This window comes from Osmerus eperlanus, chromosome 8 (genome assembly GCF_963692335.1).
Source record: "Osmerus eperlanus chromosome 8, fOsmEpe2.1, whole genome shotgun sequence".
NCBI classification, from domain to species: domain Eukaryota; kingdom Metazoa; phylum Chordata; class Actinopteri; order Osmeriformes; family Osmeridae; genus Osmerus; species Osmerus eperlanus.
In genome coordinates this window covers 2,799,616-2,813,265 of record NC_085025.1, presented here as the reverse complement: position 1 = coordinate 2,813,265, position 13,650 = coordinate 2,799,616, and the positions used below count along the sequence as shown (strand labels likewise).

General features: G+C 51.7%; 1 protein-coding gene across 2 annotated transcripts in view; it reads left to right on the top strand.

The window, feature by feature from the left end:
• The window catches only part of map3k5 (mitogen-activated protein kinase kinase kinase 5), a 39,328-nt gene that overhangs the window by 15,657 nt on the left and 10,021 nt on the right, over positions 1–13,650 (top strand). For both annotated transcript variants that reach the window (XM_062467875.1, XM_062467874.1), the window contains exons 5-18: positions 1,882–2,050; positions 2,513–2,619; positions 5,125–5,295; positions 5,993–6,105; positions 7,542–7,701; positions 7,830–7,983; positions 8,122–8,229; positions 8,710–8,762; positions 9,532–9,627; positions 10,082–10,163; positions 10,583–10,716; positions 12,242–12,369; positions 12,500–12,636; positions 13,250–13,355. In XM_062467875.1, coding sequence (XP_062323859.1) covers positions 1,882–2,050; positions 2,513–2,619; positions 5,125–5,295; positions 5,993–6,105; positions 7,542–7,701; positions 7,830–7,983; positions 8,122–8,229; positions 8,710–8,762; positions 9,532–9,627; positions 10,082–10,163; positions 10,583–10,716; positions 12,242–12,369; positions 12,500–12,636; positions 13,250–13,355 — 1,718 coding nt within the window. The remainder of the gene's footprint in view (positions 1–1,881; positions 2,051–2,512; positions 2,620–5,124; positions 5,296–5,992; positions 6,106–7,541; positions 7,702–7,829; positions 7,984–8,121; positions 8,230–8,709; positions 8,763–9,531; positions 9,628–10,081; positions 10,164–10,582; positions 10,717–12,241; positions 12,370–12,499; positions 12,637–13,249; positions 13,356–13,650) is intronic.

Here is a 13,650-nt window from a genome sequence, read left to right as displayed (position 1 = left end):
GGGGTGATGATGATGGTGGGGGTGATGATGATGATGATGATGGTGGGGGTGATGATGATGATGATGGTGGGGGTGATGATGATGAGGATGATGATGATGATGGTGGGGGTGATGATGGTGATGATGATGGTGGGGGTGATGATGATGGTGGGGGTGATGATGATGGTGGGGGTGATGATGATGATGATGATGATGATGGTGGGGGTGATGATGGTGATGATGATGGTGGGGGTGATGATGATGATGGGGGGGGTAAGAAAAACTCAAATAAACGTGTTTAATGCCGAACACCTTTGAGAAAGTGAGCGTATGGAGTGCTCGTGCGTTGGAGCGTTCTGTATGGGTTCAAATGAACTCATTCACTCGCCGTTCCATCAAGACGACCAGAGAGCTCTCCACCTCAGAACCCGGATCTTAAACAGCCTTGCATCCACTTCCTCAGTGAAAAACTTCCACATCTATTTGATGTGCTCCCCTATGGAAATGCCTGTGAAAGACTACAGTGGAGCAGGTGTCTCGTCTGAGCGCTGGGTCGTGCGACGCTCTGGCGTGATCCACAGGTGTCATCAACACCCAGAGAGCTGTGGTGGAGCTGATCCTGGCAGCCTGAGTTCATCAACACCCAGAGAGCTGTGGTGGAGCTGATCCTGGCAGCCTGAGTTCATCAACACCCAGAGAGCTGTGGTGGAGCTGATCCTGGCAGCCTGAGTTCATCAACACCCAGAGAGCTGTGGTGGAGCTGATCCTGGCAGCTTGAGTTCATCAACACCCAGAGAGCTGTGGTGGAGCTGATCCTCTGCTGTGTTGATCTACCAAACATGATGCTCCTTCAGGATGGGGATTGAACCATAACACACATTTCTTTTGTCATTTACATTTAGTCATTTAGCAGACACTCTTATCCAGAGCGACTTACAGTAAGTACAGGGACATTCTCCCCGAGGCAAGTAGGGTGAATTGCCTTTCCCAAGGACACAATGTTATGTGTTGCCGTCATTACATACATTATGTGTATGTAATGACGGCAACACATAACATAATGGATGAAAGAGGGAAGCACAGAGCAATAATTACGTAAGGATTTATGGCTTGTTATTCAGAATGTGAAACGTTGCAGTTGTCATTGCCGGTTAAAATTCGCTTCACGTTAATACACTTGTTCTACACGTGTAGGCCCAGTTTGTCTTTCTACCTAATGGTGTAATTACTTTATTTGATGTGTCCCCATAGAACGTCATGACAAATCACTGTTTCAAACAGTCATTTCTTAGCTTTTAGCTGAATGTTTAAACTTGTTTTCCAAGAACAGTGACTCATGCTGTTGAAGCCAGGGGATTTTGCACTCTTGATGAATGCTGCATCCTGGAGCTATGCCACCCCACAGCGCATTGAGAAACACATTGGGGTGGTGGCCAGAAAACAGGGTGACATCGCTTGATGTCACATGCTCCTCTGACTGTTGATCTGGAGACGACTACTTAACAGTAGGGGCAGGATTCTGATGTTTTTAAGATGCTACGGTATCCTCTGCTCGCGTTCATGAGTGTCATGTGATGTCGCTCATTGTGTGTGTGTATAGGGGGTCAGATGGCTGAGCGGTTAGGGCTATTAGTCAGAAGGTTGTTGGTTCGATTCCCGGCCGTGTCAAATGACGTGTCCTTGGGAAAGGCACTTCACCATACTTGCCTCACGGGGAATGTCCCTGTACTTACTGTAAGTCGCTCTGGATAAGAGCGTCTGCTAAATGACTTAAAAAGTAAATGTGTGCAGGCAGTCCAGACCTCCGTCTCCCTACGTCTGTTTTCACATGAAACCGAAGCCGTCGAAACGGGCCCCTTCAAACAAGGAAATAACTCGTAAATCACTTGTTTCCCCCCTTAGCCAGTACTTCCGTGAGACCATCCTCAGTGAGATCCGCAAGGCGCGGGAGCTGTTCACGGGCACGGAGCTGGCCACGGAGCTGGGCCGCATCCAGCAGCGCCTGGACAACGTGGAGTGCCTCTCAGCGGACATCGTCATCAATCTGCTCCTGTCCTACCGGGATATCCAGGTACTGTGGTGTGGGCCCCTCTGAGACCTCCCAGTCTGCGCAGGGTGGGGGGTGCAGGATGGGGTGTGCAGGGTGGGGTCCGAGTTCAGAGGAGCTAGTGGACAGTTACAGACGAGATGTCTCCTGTCTCCAGGCTAGCACAGCAGGCTAGCACAGCAGGCTAGCACAGCAGGGAGCACAGTGGCCTTCACTGCACTGTGCTGCCAGCCCCCCTCCTGTTGTGTAATACTCCCCTCGCTATAGGCAGCCCTCCGCAGCATGCATAAAACATGACATCAACAAACATGGTGGAGAGACAGAATTATTCAACATGTTTTCGATACAGTAAAGATGTACTGAACCAAGCAAATTACGCACAACGGGACTATCCATTATTTAAGTAATCTGGTTTTAGGCATATTGCTCATTTCTCAGACTAGGTTGATGTGAAAGTGTGTTTCTCTGTGTTTTTGTGTAACCCAGGACTACGAGTCCATCGTGAAACTTGTGGAGACTCTGGAGAAGCTGCCCACCTTTGACCCCATGGAAAATCCTCATGTGAAGTTCCATTACGCCTTTGCACTAAATAGGTGAGACTTCCTCACACCTGCTTTGCCTGGGCACACACACTCACACACGCACGCACACATGTACAGACACATGCTTAGACCGACACACAAACACGTCAACACGCACACACCTGCAGATACACACACACACAGAGACAGACACACCCCCCACAGACATCATGTGGAGAACATATGTTTCAGGAAGTACACATTTGTAGAGCATGCAGGGGTTTAACTGCCTGTTTTTCCCCCATGCTGCTTCTCTTGTAAACTTCCAGTTGTTCTCCCAGTTCCACTGTTCTCCCAGTTCCACTGTTCTCCCAGTTCCACTGTTCTCCCAGTTCCACTGTTCTCCCAGTTCCACTGTTCTCCCAGTTCCACTGTTCTCCCAGTTCCACTGTTCTCCCAGTTCCACTGTTCTCCCAGTTCCACTGTTCTCCAACAGAAGGAGCTCCCCCTGCTCCTGTATTTAGCTGCAACCCAAATAGCCCTCCTCCTGCATTCTTCCATAAGGCTTTAACAGCGTGTGAATTAGCCTGAATCAAAAGCTGCTTGAAAAGTGTCTTGGATTACCAAACTCCCTGGAGCCGTTCCACCAGGTCATGACTCCCTGGAGCCGTTCCACCAGGGCATGACTCCCTGGAGCCGTTCCACCAGGGCATGACTCCCTGGAGCCGTTCCACCAGGGCATGACTCCCTGGAGCCGTTCCACCAGGGCATGACTCCCTGGAGCCGTTCCACCAGGGCATGACTCCCTGGAGCCGTTCCACCAGGGCATGACTCCCTGGAGCCGTTCCACCAGGGCATGACATAGATGAGGTCCGTGACTCAGCAATGTCAAGCTGACATTGCACAAAGGGCTTCCATTATGAAGCAATGATGAAGCCTGAAGAATGTGAATGAAACATCCTCATTGAAACAGGCCTTACCAGCCAGAGCACGTTGAGTAATTGGATCAAGCTTCTGTAGGAAACCGGTAGCAGCAGGATCGGAACACTGACAGGCTGGACTGCTGCTGCTCACGCTCCTCCGCTCGCATGAGCGGAGAGGGCTGAGTCACAGGCCCCCCAGCCCCCCCAGCCCGCAGCCCCCCCAGGCCCCCCAGGCCCCCCGGCCCCCAGACACCACTCTGCACTCTGGTGTGAAGACAGAAAGAGCTGGATGTAGGAAAGAGAGAGGGAGATCGAGAGATAGACAAAGAATAGAAGAGAGAGAGAGGGTGAGAGACAGAGACAAAGAATAGAAGAGAGTGAGGGAGAGAGAGAGAGAGAGAGAGAGAGAGATGAGAGAGAGAGAGAGAGAGAGAGAGAGAGAGAGAGAGAGAGAGAGAGAGAGAGAGAGAGAGAGAGGAGAGGGAGGGAGGGAGGGAGGGAGGGGGGGGGAGGAGGAGAGAGAGAGAGAGAGAGAGAGAGAGAGAGAGAGAGAGAGAGAGAGAGAGAGAGAGAGAGAGAGAGAGACAAAGAATAGAAGAGAGAGAGAGGGAGATCGAGAGAAAGAGAGACAAAGAATAGAAGAGAGAGAGAGGGAGATCGAGAGAGACAAAGAATAGAAGGGAGAGAAACCCTGAGCAGTTCCCCAATCACCTCTGGTTTGGCACCAGAAGTTGCTAGTCCACATCTCACACAAATCTCAAGGTGCTTTGTTGAGGACTCTTAACATCAATGCTTTGTTGGCTGGCAGTTTCCAGCCAGCAGGCTAGGGTGCTGCGCAGCTGGACTCTAAACCAGAGGCTGCTATGTCAGAGCAGAAGAAGAGACTAGCTAAACCAGATGCTGCTCTGTCAGAGCAGAAGAAGAGACTAGCTAAACCAGAGCTTTATTCAAGCGATACTAATGCAAAGGATAAGAGTTCATGATCAGAATAGGCACGTTCAACTGACTAAGCAATAGCATCTCTAGGAATGCCCGCTAATGGGTAAAGTGGGTTGTTTTCTACCGCCTTAGTCTCTTGCCGAATTCTATTTCTGCCCGATGTTCTCTGGAGTTACCAGGGCGTATTGCCAGCTAGCTGAGCTCTGTACGGCTCCACTGCCAAAAATCAGCACTGAAGCATTCCCCCTACACACACACACAAACTGGTCTCATTGAAGCTCTTTAGCTTTAATGCGTTGGAGAGAGATACCATCAGATCGAATCACAGTCTCTCTCTCACACACAGAGGAGTCAAAACATTTGGCTTTTTCACTGGAACTCCTTTCAAGAAGGCAAGAAAAGGCACTCTGTGAAATATACTGTTAAAAGACAAGGTCAAAAACGTAATCTTCCTGTGTCTGGCTATTTGTCGTCTGTGTGTGTCTGTGTGTGCGTGTGTCTGTGTGTGTGTGTGTGTGTGCATGTGTGTGTGTGTGCACGCGTGTGTGTGTGTCTGTGTGTGCGTGTGTCTGTGTGTGTGTGCGTGCATGTGTGTGTGTGCATGTGTCTGTGTGTGTGTGTGTGTGTGTGTGTGTGTGTGTGTGTGTGTGTGTGTGCGTGCGTGCGTGCGTGCGTGCGTGTGTGCGTGCGTGCATGTGTGTGTGTGCGCGTGCAGGAGGAACCTCCCAGGAGACAGACAGAAGGCCCTGGGCATCATGCTGCCCCTGGTGGAGGCGGAGGAGCAGGTGGCTTCGGACATCTACTGCCTGGTAGGACGCATCTACAAGGACACCTTCCTGGAGTCGCACTTCGCCAACACGGCCAGCAGGGACAGCGGCACGCTGTGGTGAGGAAGAGAGGGTGTGGGAATCCACTTCGCACGCCCCTCCTCGCACGCAGGAACAGAACTATTGTCATGAAATTGACAGCCAGTTTGGCAACATGCAAGTCACTTAACTAAGTTATGACGTTTTTGCAACGTTTATCTTATTGTAAGTCACTTAAAGTCGCCCAAATGACTAATACCAGGTTTCCAGCCCCTCCTCGCACGCCCCTCAGCTTTCAGACTCCCCCCCTCTCTCTCTCCTGTCGGTCGCTAGCTGCATCCTAGCACCCAGGCTGGGCCTTCAAATGGCAGCCGATCTAGAGCAGCACGCCAGTAATGATATGAGCTTAATTGCTAGTACCTCTTGAAATGGGAATCTGTCTCGTATTCTTGGTGATTAAATGTGCCGTCTGGTGAGGCGAAGTCCCATCAGGCGTCCTCTCAGTTCCAGATGTCATCTCTGGAGAGGCGGCTGATATTACTCACACAGCACAACCCAGCAGACTGCTCATTAAGTCAATTAGTTTTCTTTGCTGGTTGCAGTGAGTGATTCTGTGTTCCCGGCTCAGTCCTCCTGTAATTGTTTCGGATGCTAAGCGAAGTCTGTGGACGAGGTGACAGGGAGGTGAAGTTGTCATTAACAGCAGCAGAGAGGAGCTGGGAGCAGAGCTCTCATGAGGCCCACGGTGGCGGTGACTCGTTTTCTCTTCCTTGTCAGGTTTAAGAAGGGCTTTGAGTCCGAGCCAACGCTGCATTCTGGGATCAACTACGCCGTCCTCCTCCTGGCTGCTGGACACCAGTTTGACGCTTCCTTTGAGCTCCGGAAAGTCGGTGTGTATTCATGTTTTTTATATATATAGAAAGAGACTTAAGTGCAACGCATTCAGCTTAAAGTGACTGTCGGTGTTTCGCCATGAGCTGAATGTGTTGCACTTTTAGACGCAGCAGAGGAACTCTAATGTGAGTGACCTGCATTGTCCTTGTCTATCAGTAACCCTCATTGGAACATGGTATCAGTTCCTGGTGGCTGAGGAGATGAGGAGGTGGGGGGCTAAATACTCTTACACACGTTTACAGAAGCAAAGTGTCCTTCAGACTCCATACAAGGAAACCAGGATGAGTAGGGAGACTCGGCCTGCTATTCTGCTGTGCGGTTTGAAAAGTGAGATTGTACACATGATCGACGTTTCTCATGTGTTTGCCTGCGAGCGTGGTACAGTTTGACTTCTGTTCCCAGTCCTCTGTTTTCCCTGAAATCGGAGGTTAGAGCTAAGCTCAGGAATGTGAGGAAATAGGACAGGCGTTTCTAAGAACCAGCCACAGGCCCCTTCCTTGTCCCATTCTGAGGCCCCCTCCCTGCCCCCCTCCCTCCATGCCCCCTCCCTCCATGCCCCCCTCCCTGCCTTCTCCCTCCCTGCCCCCCTCCCTGCCCCCCCCCTCCATGCCCCCCCCCTCCATGCCCCCTCCCTGCCCCCCCCCTCCATGCCCCCTCCCTGCCCCCCTCCCTCCATGCCCCCTCCCTCCATGCCCCCTCCCTCCATGCCCCCCTCCCTGCCTTCTCCCTCCCTGCCCCCCTCCCTGCCCCCCCCCTCCATGCCCCCCCCTCCATGCCCCCTCCCTGCCCCCTCCCTCCCTGCCCCACTCCATGCCCCCTCCCTCCATGCCCCCTCCCTCCATGCCCCCCTCCCTGCCTTCTCCCTCCCTGCCCCCCTCCCTGCCCCCCCCCTCCATGCCCCCTCCCTCCATGCCCCCTCCCTGCCCCCTCCCTGCCCCCGTCCCTGCCCCCCCCCTCCATGCCCCCTCCCTCCATGCCCCCTCCCTGCCCCCTCCCTGCCCCCGTCCCTGCCCCCTCCCTCCATGCCCCCCTCCCTCCCGGCCTCCTCCCGGCCTCCGTCCATGCCCCCTCCCTGCCCCTCAGTTTTCTCAGTGTGGTAAAAAAAAACAGGTTATTCCAGAGAATAATATCTGCAGTCATCTGTTCTTTCTTTACTCACTTTCTTGGAAAGAAACCTTACAAACAGCATTGTGTAAAATGACTCACAGGCTAATCTGTTTTGTAGAAATGTCCCAAGCTCAACGTGCATGACGTTCGCACACTTTGTACACAACTCTATTAACCTGAACAACAAAACGTTTTCCTTCTCTTGAATTTCCAAGAAAAATATATTGCATTGATGTAGGCCATTGATAACAAACAAAGCCGGGATATGCGGGCATATCAAGTACTGTACTGTAACTCAATAGCGCTTCCTGTTTTATTTTGCCAGGAGTGAAGCTGAGCAGCCTTCTGGGTAAGAAGGGCAGTCTGGACAAGCTGCAGAGCTACTGGGACGTAGGCTTCTTCCTAGGGGCCAGCATCCTCGCCTGCGACAACACCAGGGTCATCCAGGCCTCCGAGAAACTTTTCAAACTCAAGGCCCCGGTCTGGTGAGGCCTCCACTAGCCCTCCTGCTCTGCATGTTCACGCTCTAAACCTAAATCAGTCGGACATCGTAGACCCAGCGTTCCGTCCTTCTCTGTCTTCGGTGGCTAGCGTCGGTCTGTTCTTACCCCAGGTACCTGCGCACGCTGGTGGAGACCATCTTGATTTACCAGCATTTCAAGAAGCCGTCCGGCGAGCAGCCACCCCCGAAGCAGGAGCTGGTGGACTTCTGGATGGACATCCTGGTGGAGGCTACCAACAAGGACGTCTCCTCAGTCCGCTTCCCCGTACGTTTGAGCCGGCCACCGCAAGCGTTTAGACTCATGACCTTGAGCACCAGACTTGCTTACACAAACCATCACAGTATCTCCTGCTGCGCCCCCGGCTAAACTGAACGCTTTGTTCTGGTTGGTTTCCCCCCACAGGTGTTGATACTGGAGCCCACTAAGGTGTACCAGCCGTCGTATCTGTCCATCAACAACGATGTGGAGGAGAACACTGTGTCCATCTGGCACGTGGCTCCTGATGACAAGGCAGGTTTCTACTACAGTAATCACATGTTCACTACCTCAGATCTTTCCTCTCTTGCCTGACCTGACCTGCCTGCCTGCCTGCCTGTCTGTCTGTCTGTCTGTCTGTCTGTGCCTGTCTGCCTGGCTGTCTACCTGACAACCTGCTTGTTGTGCTCTCCTCTTATCGCGAGGGAGTCAGATGGCTGAGCGGTGAGGGAATCGGGCTAGTAATCCGAAGGTTGCCAGTTCGATTCCCGGTTATGCCAACTGACGTTGTGTCCTTGGGCAAGGCACTTCACCCTACTTGCCTCGGGGGAATGTCCCTGTACTTACTGTAAGTCGCTCTGGATAAGAGCGTCTGCTAAATGACTAAATGTAAATGTAAAATGTAATCTCTGTCTGTCTGCTGTGACGAGCTGTGGCAGGTCATGGGAGAGGCTGTTGTTGTAGTGTTGTAGTGTCATTCCGGGTTCATGTAATCTGCTCTGGTCCGTCTAACAGAACAAGGGGATCCATGAGTGGAACTTCAGCGCCGCGTCGGTGCGAGGCGTCAGGTCAGTGACTTCACACTTACAGTATTAGCTGTATACTGTACACACACACACTTACAGTATAAGCTGTATACTGTACACACACACATACAGTATACGCTTCATACACTATCTTTACACTATGTTTACTTCCTGGTTCTCATGGTTGTATTAGTGGACCACCATCACAGGTCCCTTCGCCCCCCCACAGCCCCCACAGCCCCCCGCCCTCCTCTGAGGAATTCAGTTGCAGACAGATCTAGCCTTCGCAGAGGCCCTCTCTTGGACGTTGCTAGGGAACGTCTCATTCTTGGTGCCCACTCAGCCTGCAGTCAGAGCTGGTGGAGACAACGGCAGCTCTCTGCTGCAGCATCAGTAGGAGAGGCAGGATAGCCAGCCTCCGTCACTGTCAACTGGATGCCTCTTCTGAGGGCTCTGGCCTCACACTGCCTGGGAATGTTCCCCTACCCAGGAACACTGGTGTGCATGCTTCTGTGTGTGTGTGTGTGTGTGCGTGTGTGTGCGTGTGTGTGTGTGTGTGTGTGTGTGTGTGTGTGTGTGTGTGTGTGGGTCTGTGCACGTGTGTGGGGATATGGAAATACACTCTTGCTATGAAATTATGGGAAAATAAACTTGAGTACTTGAGAGGGTCAAGTGAATAATTATTTTTTGTTCAGGCTGGCTCAATTCTAACAATGGTATATCGACAACAGGATCCTCCTCGTAGCATATAGGAAGTATTTTTTCTAATCTCTACCCTGTGTAACTGTGTACTTCTCTTAATTCTCCTCAGCATTTCCAAGTTTGACGAGCGCAGTGCCTTCCTGTACGTGCTGAACAACTCGGAGGACTTCCAGATCTACTTCTGCACTGAGATGCACTGTAAAAGGTCTGTCCCTGTTCACCCCTCCGCTCGCACCATCCCTCTCCCTGAACACCCCCCATGTTCCAGTGTTCACTCGGCGAGGAGACCAGCCATGCGACTCTCACATCAAAGAGCCAAAGCACATTGAGTCCCCCCCGAGTTCCACAGTGAGAGTCAATGAATCACTGGTGTGACTGGATTCTCTCGCTCTCTTTCGAGGCGTTTGTTTGTGTGTGTGTGTGCGAATTTGTGTGTAAGTGTGTGTTTATGCATGTTTGATGTGTGTGTGTGTGCGTGTGACACAGTGCACGCGAGCATAGAGAAGTTTCCCAGCTTCTGTGCTGTAAATGTGGGAAAGGTTATCTGACCAGTACGTGGGAGGCCAGTATTTAAACGTGTGCACAATGTGCTAGGGCAGCTACGCTAACTGCTAACGGAGCTAATGGGGCTCCCGTTTCCCTCCGTGTGTTTGCCCCAGGTTCTGTGATCTGGTCAACAGCCTCACAGAGGAGGCTTGGAGGGGTCCGGAGGAAGGGGATTGTGACACAGACGCCTTGGAGGTGAGAAGCTCCTTCGTCACGCAGACTCTCTCACGAGAGAGAGGGGCGTACATCTGCTGAAGTCCTGCGTGAGAAGGAGTCCGGATATCTTTTCAGTTGAACCCGGCACCAGGCCACAGAGGCACCTGCCCCTTTCCTGGTCAAATGAAAACCAAAAGCCTGTTAATAATGACACTAACAATGACACACACCCTTTTCCTTTGAGTGTTATTTGATCGCGGCCACACCTCCTAAAAGCTCTCCCTGGCTCCTGGGTTCATGTTTGTGGAAAGCAGAATGACGCTACTGTTAGTCTGTCCAAAGACAACTCCACAAGTACTCTGTACTTTCCCCTGTCATACTTGACTGTATTTGAATGTAAAAAAAAGTTCACAAGTTTCTAAGATGACATCTTTGAAACGGTCTCATGTGGTGTTTAGTACGACTACGAGTACGACGAGCATGGAGAGAGGGTGATTCTGGGTAAAGGAACGTTCGGAGTGGTGTATGCCGGCCGTGACCTCAGCAACCAGGTGCGACTGGCCATCAAGGAGATACCTGAGAGAGACAGCAGGTGAGTCTGTATCCACCTTCCACACGCACACCTCTAAATGTGTGGTACCTTGCCACAAATACAAACACACAGCGAACACTGTAGATATCAAATCAAAATGTATTTGTATAGCCCTTTTTACATGCAAGCCACAGCGTGTGAAGCCTCTGTCACAGAGGGCTTCACATACGCCCATAGAACTGCCCCTCAACCAACCTAAACCCTCAAGGAAGACAAGGAAAAACTCCCAGAAAAACTCACTGCAGGAGAAAAAATGGAAGAAACCTTGGGAGGAGCAATTCAGTGAGGGATATCGTGCTGTGTGGTTCGGTCTGTTTATTGAAGAACACGTAACAAATGACAGGTTGAATAACAGCAGGTCTCTGTGCTGTTATGTAAAGACCAGCAGCTGTGATCCCTGTCTCTGTGAGACAGGAACTCGCAGCACAATTACCCAGAGTGCTTCGCTAGAGTGAGAATTTGATTGACAGATCAAAGGTGAGCTTTGTGGAGTGGCCCGCCGCGCAGCGCTCGGCTACCGCTCTGCTGCCTCTCTGCTACCGCTCTGCTGCCTCTCTGCTGCCTCTCTGCTACCTCTCTGCTGCCTCTCTGCTACCTCTCTGCTACCTCTCTGCTGTCTCTCTGCTGCCTCTCTGCTACCTCTCCGCTGCCTCTCCGCTACCTCTCTGCTACCTCTCTGCTGCCTCTCTGCTACCGCTCTGCTGCCTCTCTGCTGCCTCTCTGCTACCTCTCTGCTACCTCTCTGCTACCTCTCTGCTACCTCTCTGCTACCTGTCTGCTACCTCTCTGCTACCTCTCCCTGCCCCACCGCAGGCAGGCACACACTTGATCCAGTTACTGGCCAGCGAAGGGAATTGTGTGGGTGTGTGTGTGTGGAGAGGGATGGGGAGGAGGTGTGTGTGTGTGTGTGGGGGTGGGGGTGGGGGTCGCCTAGCAACTACCTAACTGGTTTTGGCTTCCATCACGGCCTCTGTAGTACTTGTGTGCTCATCGTTTCACCTCCTGGTCTGTAACCAGGAGAGCTGAGCCCCCTCTTCCACCAATCAAATCCCTCCAGTCGCGGCCCGCTGCCACGCTAACCGAGGGCGTCGCGATTTAGCGTGAATAATTCAAGAGCTCGTATATCTTTGTCATCAAGTGCCCGTCTGATACATGTGAATATCCACAGCCTTCCTAGCCTGCTGATAGAGAATTCAAGGAATTACAGAAGGCTTTTGTTTTGGCACTCCCAGCGAGATTCTAGGAGGCTGTTCAGGAACATGTTATTGGACCATCTGGTACTTGTCCTTGTCTTCAGTCTGCTTCGGTGCGTCACAATGTGATAGTGAAGGCAGATGGAGACACTGTGACCTCCTTCACCCAGGGTCTCTCTCAAACTCCTCCTCCACCCAGGGTCTCTCTCAAACTCCTTCCTCTCTCCACCTGAGCTGTCATCCATTTTGTCTCTGAACCGAGAGCTTCCCGTTGCTCTGGTAACAGGAAGGATGGTATGTCCTGTAACCGTAGGTGTGTTCTCCTCCACCAGGTACTCTCAGCCGCTCCACGAGGAGATCTCTCTTCACAAGCACCTCAAGCACAAGAACATAGTGCAGTACCTGGGCTCCCTCAGTGAGAACAGCTTCATCAAGATCTTCATGGAGCAGGTTCCTGGAGGTGAGTGTCTCTTCATGTCACCTCCCAGTCTCTGCCGTGCCCTAGAGGCCTGAGTCCAGACCATCGTGTTGCCTGGATACGGCGTCTGCAGTAGTGTGCAGGAGGTAGTGACTGTTCCTGTGTGGTCCAGGGAGCCTCTCGGCCCTGCTGAGGTCGAAGTGGGGCCCTCTGAAGAACAACGAGCCTACCATCGGCTTCTACACCCGACAGATCCTGGAAGGACTCAAGTACCTTCACGACAATCAGATCGCACACAGGGACATCAAGGTGATGATGAACACCTCCTCCTCCTGTGCTCTCCCCATACATGCACACATGCACACACGCACACACCACACACACTGTAAAGGCTGATTGAGATGTTGCTCTGTGGGCAGATCAATGATCTCCACTCTGTATTTCAGCCTCTCTCTGGTCGTCATAGAGTTAATCACTTTTTGACCAGTTGAGCGGTGACATCGATTTCCTGACTGTGAACTGATGGCTTCCTCTTACTGTCACATAAGAGGGTTTTCCTGACATGTTTAAATCACCATAAACCACAGTGATTACACAGCCATCAGCGACACTCATTTAGGTCAAAACTCTTCCTCATTCACTCCACACACGGCCCTGCATTCCGCCTCATTTAACGGCAGTGTCGCATAAATGACGTTGTCAACCATTCAGCTAAATGTTAATCATCTTGTTTTGGATTAGAGGCCTGCTTCCCCCATTTTGTCAACGGAACTCGCCGTGACCACCTGTTGTTGCCAATGAAATGCACCCATATGACCATGGTGTCATCTAAATCCTTCGTTTTAAATAGACAAATGAGAATTACACTTTCTCTCTGTCTCTCTCTCTCTCATCCCCCTGTTCTCCCTTATTTCCTCCCCAGGGTGATAATGTCCTGATCAACACCTACAGCGGAGTCCTGAAGATCTCTGACTTCGGCACATCAAAGAGGTTGGCTGGAATCAACCCCTGCACTGAGACCTTCACCGGTACGATCTGCCTGCCCGCCTGTCTGCCTGTCTGTCTGTCTGCCTGTCTGTCTGCCTGTCTTCCTGTCTGTGTCTGCCTGTCTGCCTGTCTATCTGCCTGTCTGCCTGTAGTATCTAACCAGTATCCTTTATAACCTGTCATACACAGGAACTGTATACAGGAACATGAGTTTAGAGCTGTGAGGTAGTCCCTGTAGAATATCCCGTTCTTTGATTGATCTGGTTTCCGCTAATTAGGCTGTAAATGATACACTGTATCTCTGAATAGCTAGCAGTTGCTATTCAGAGAGTTACG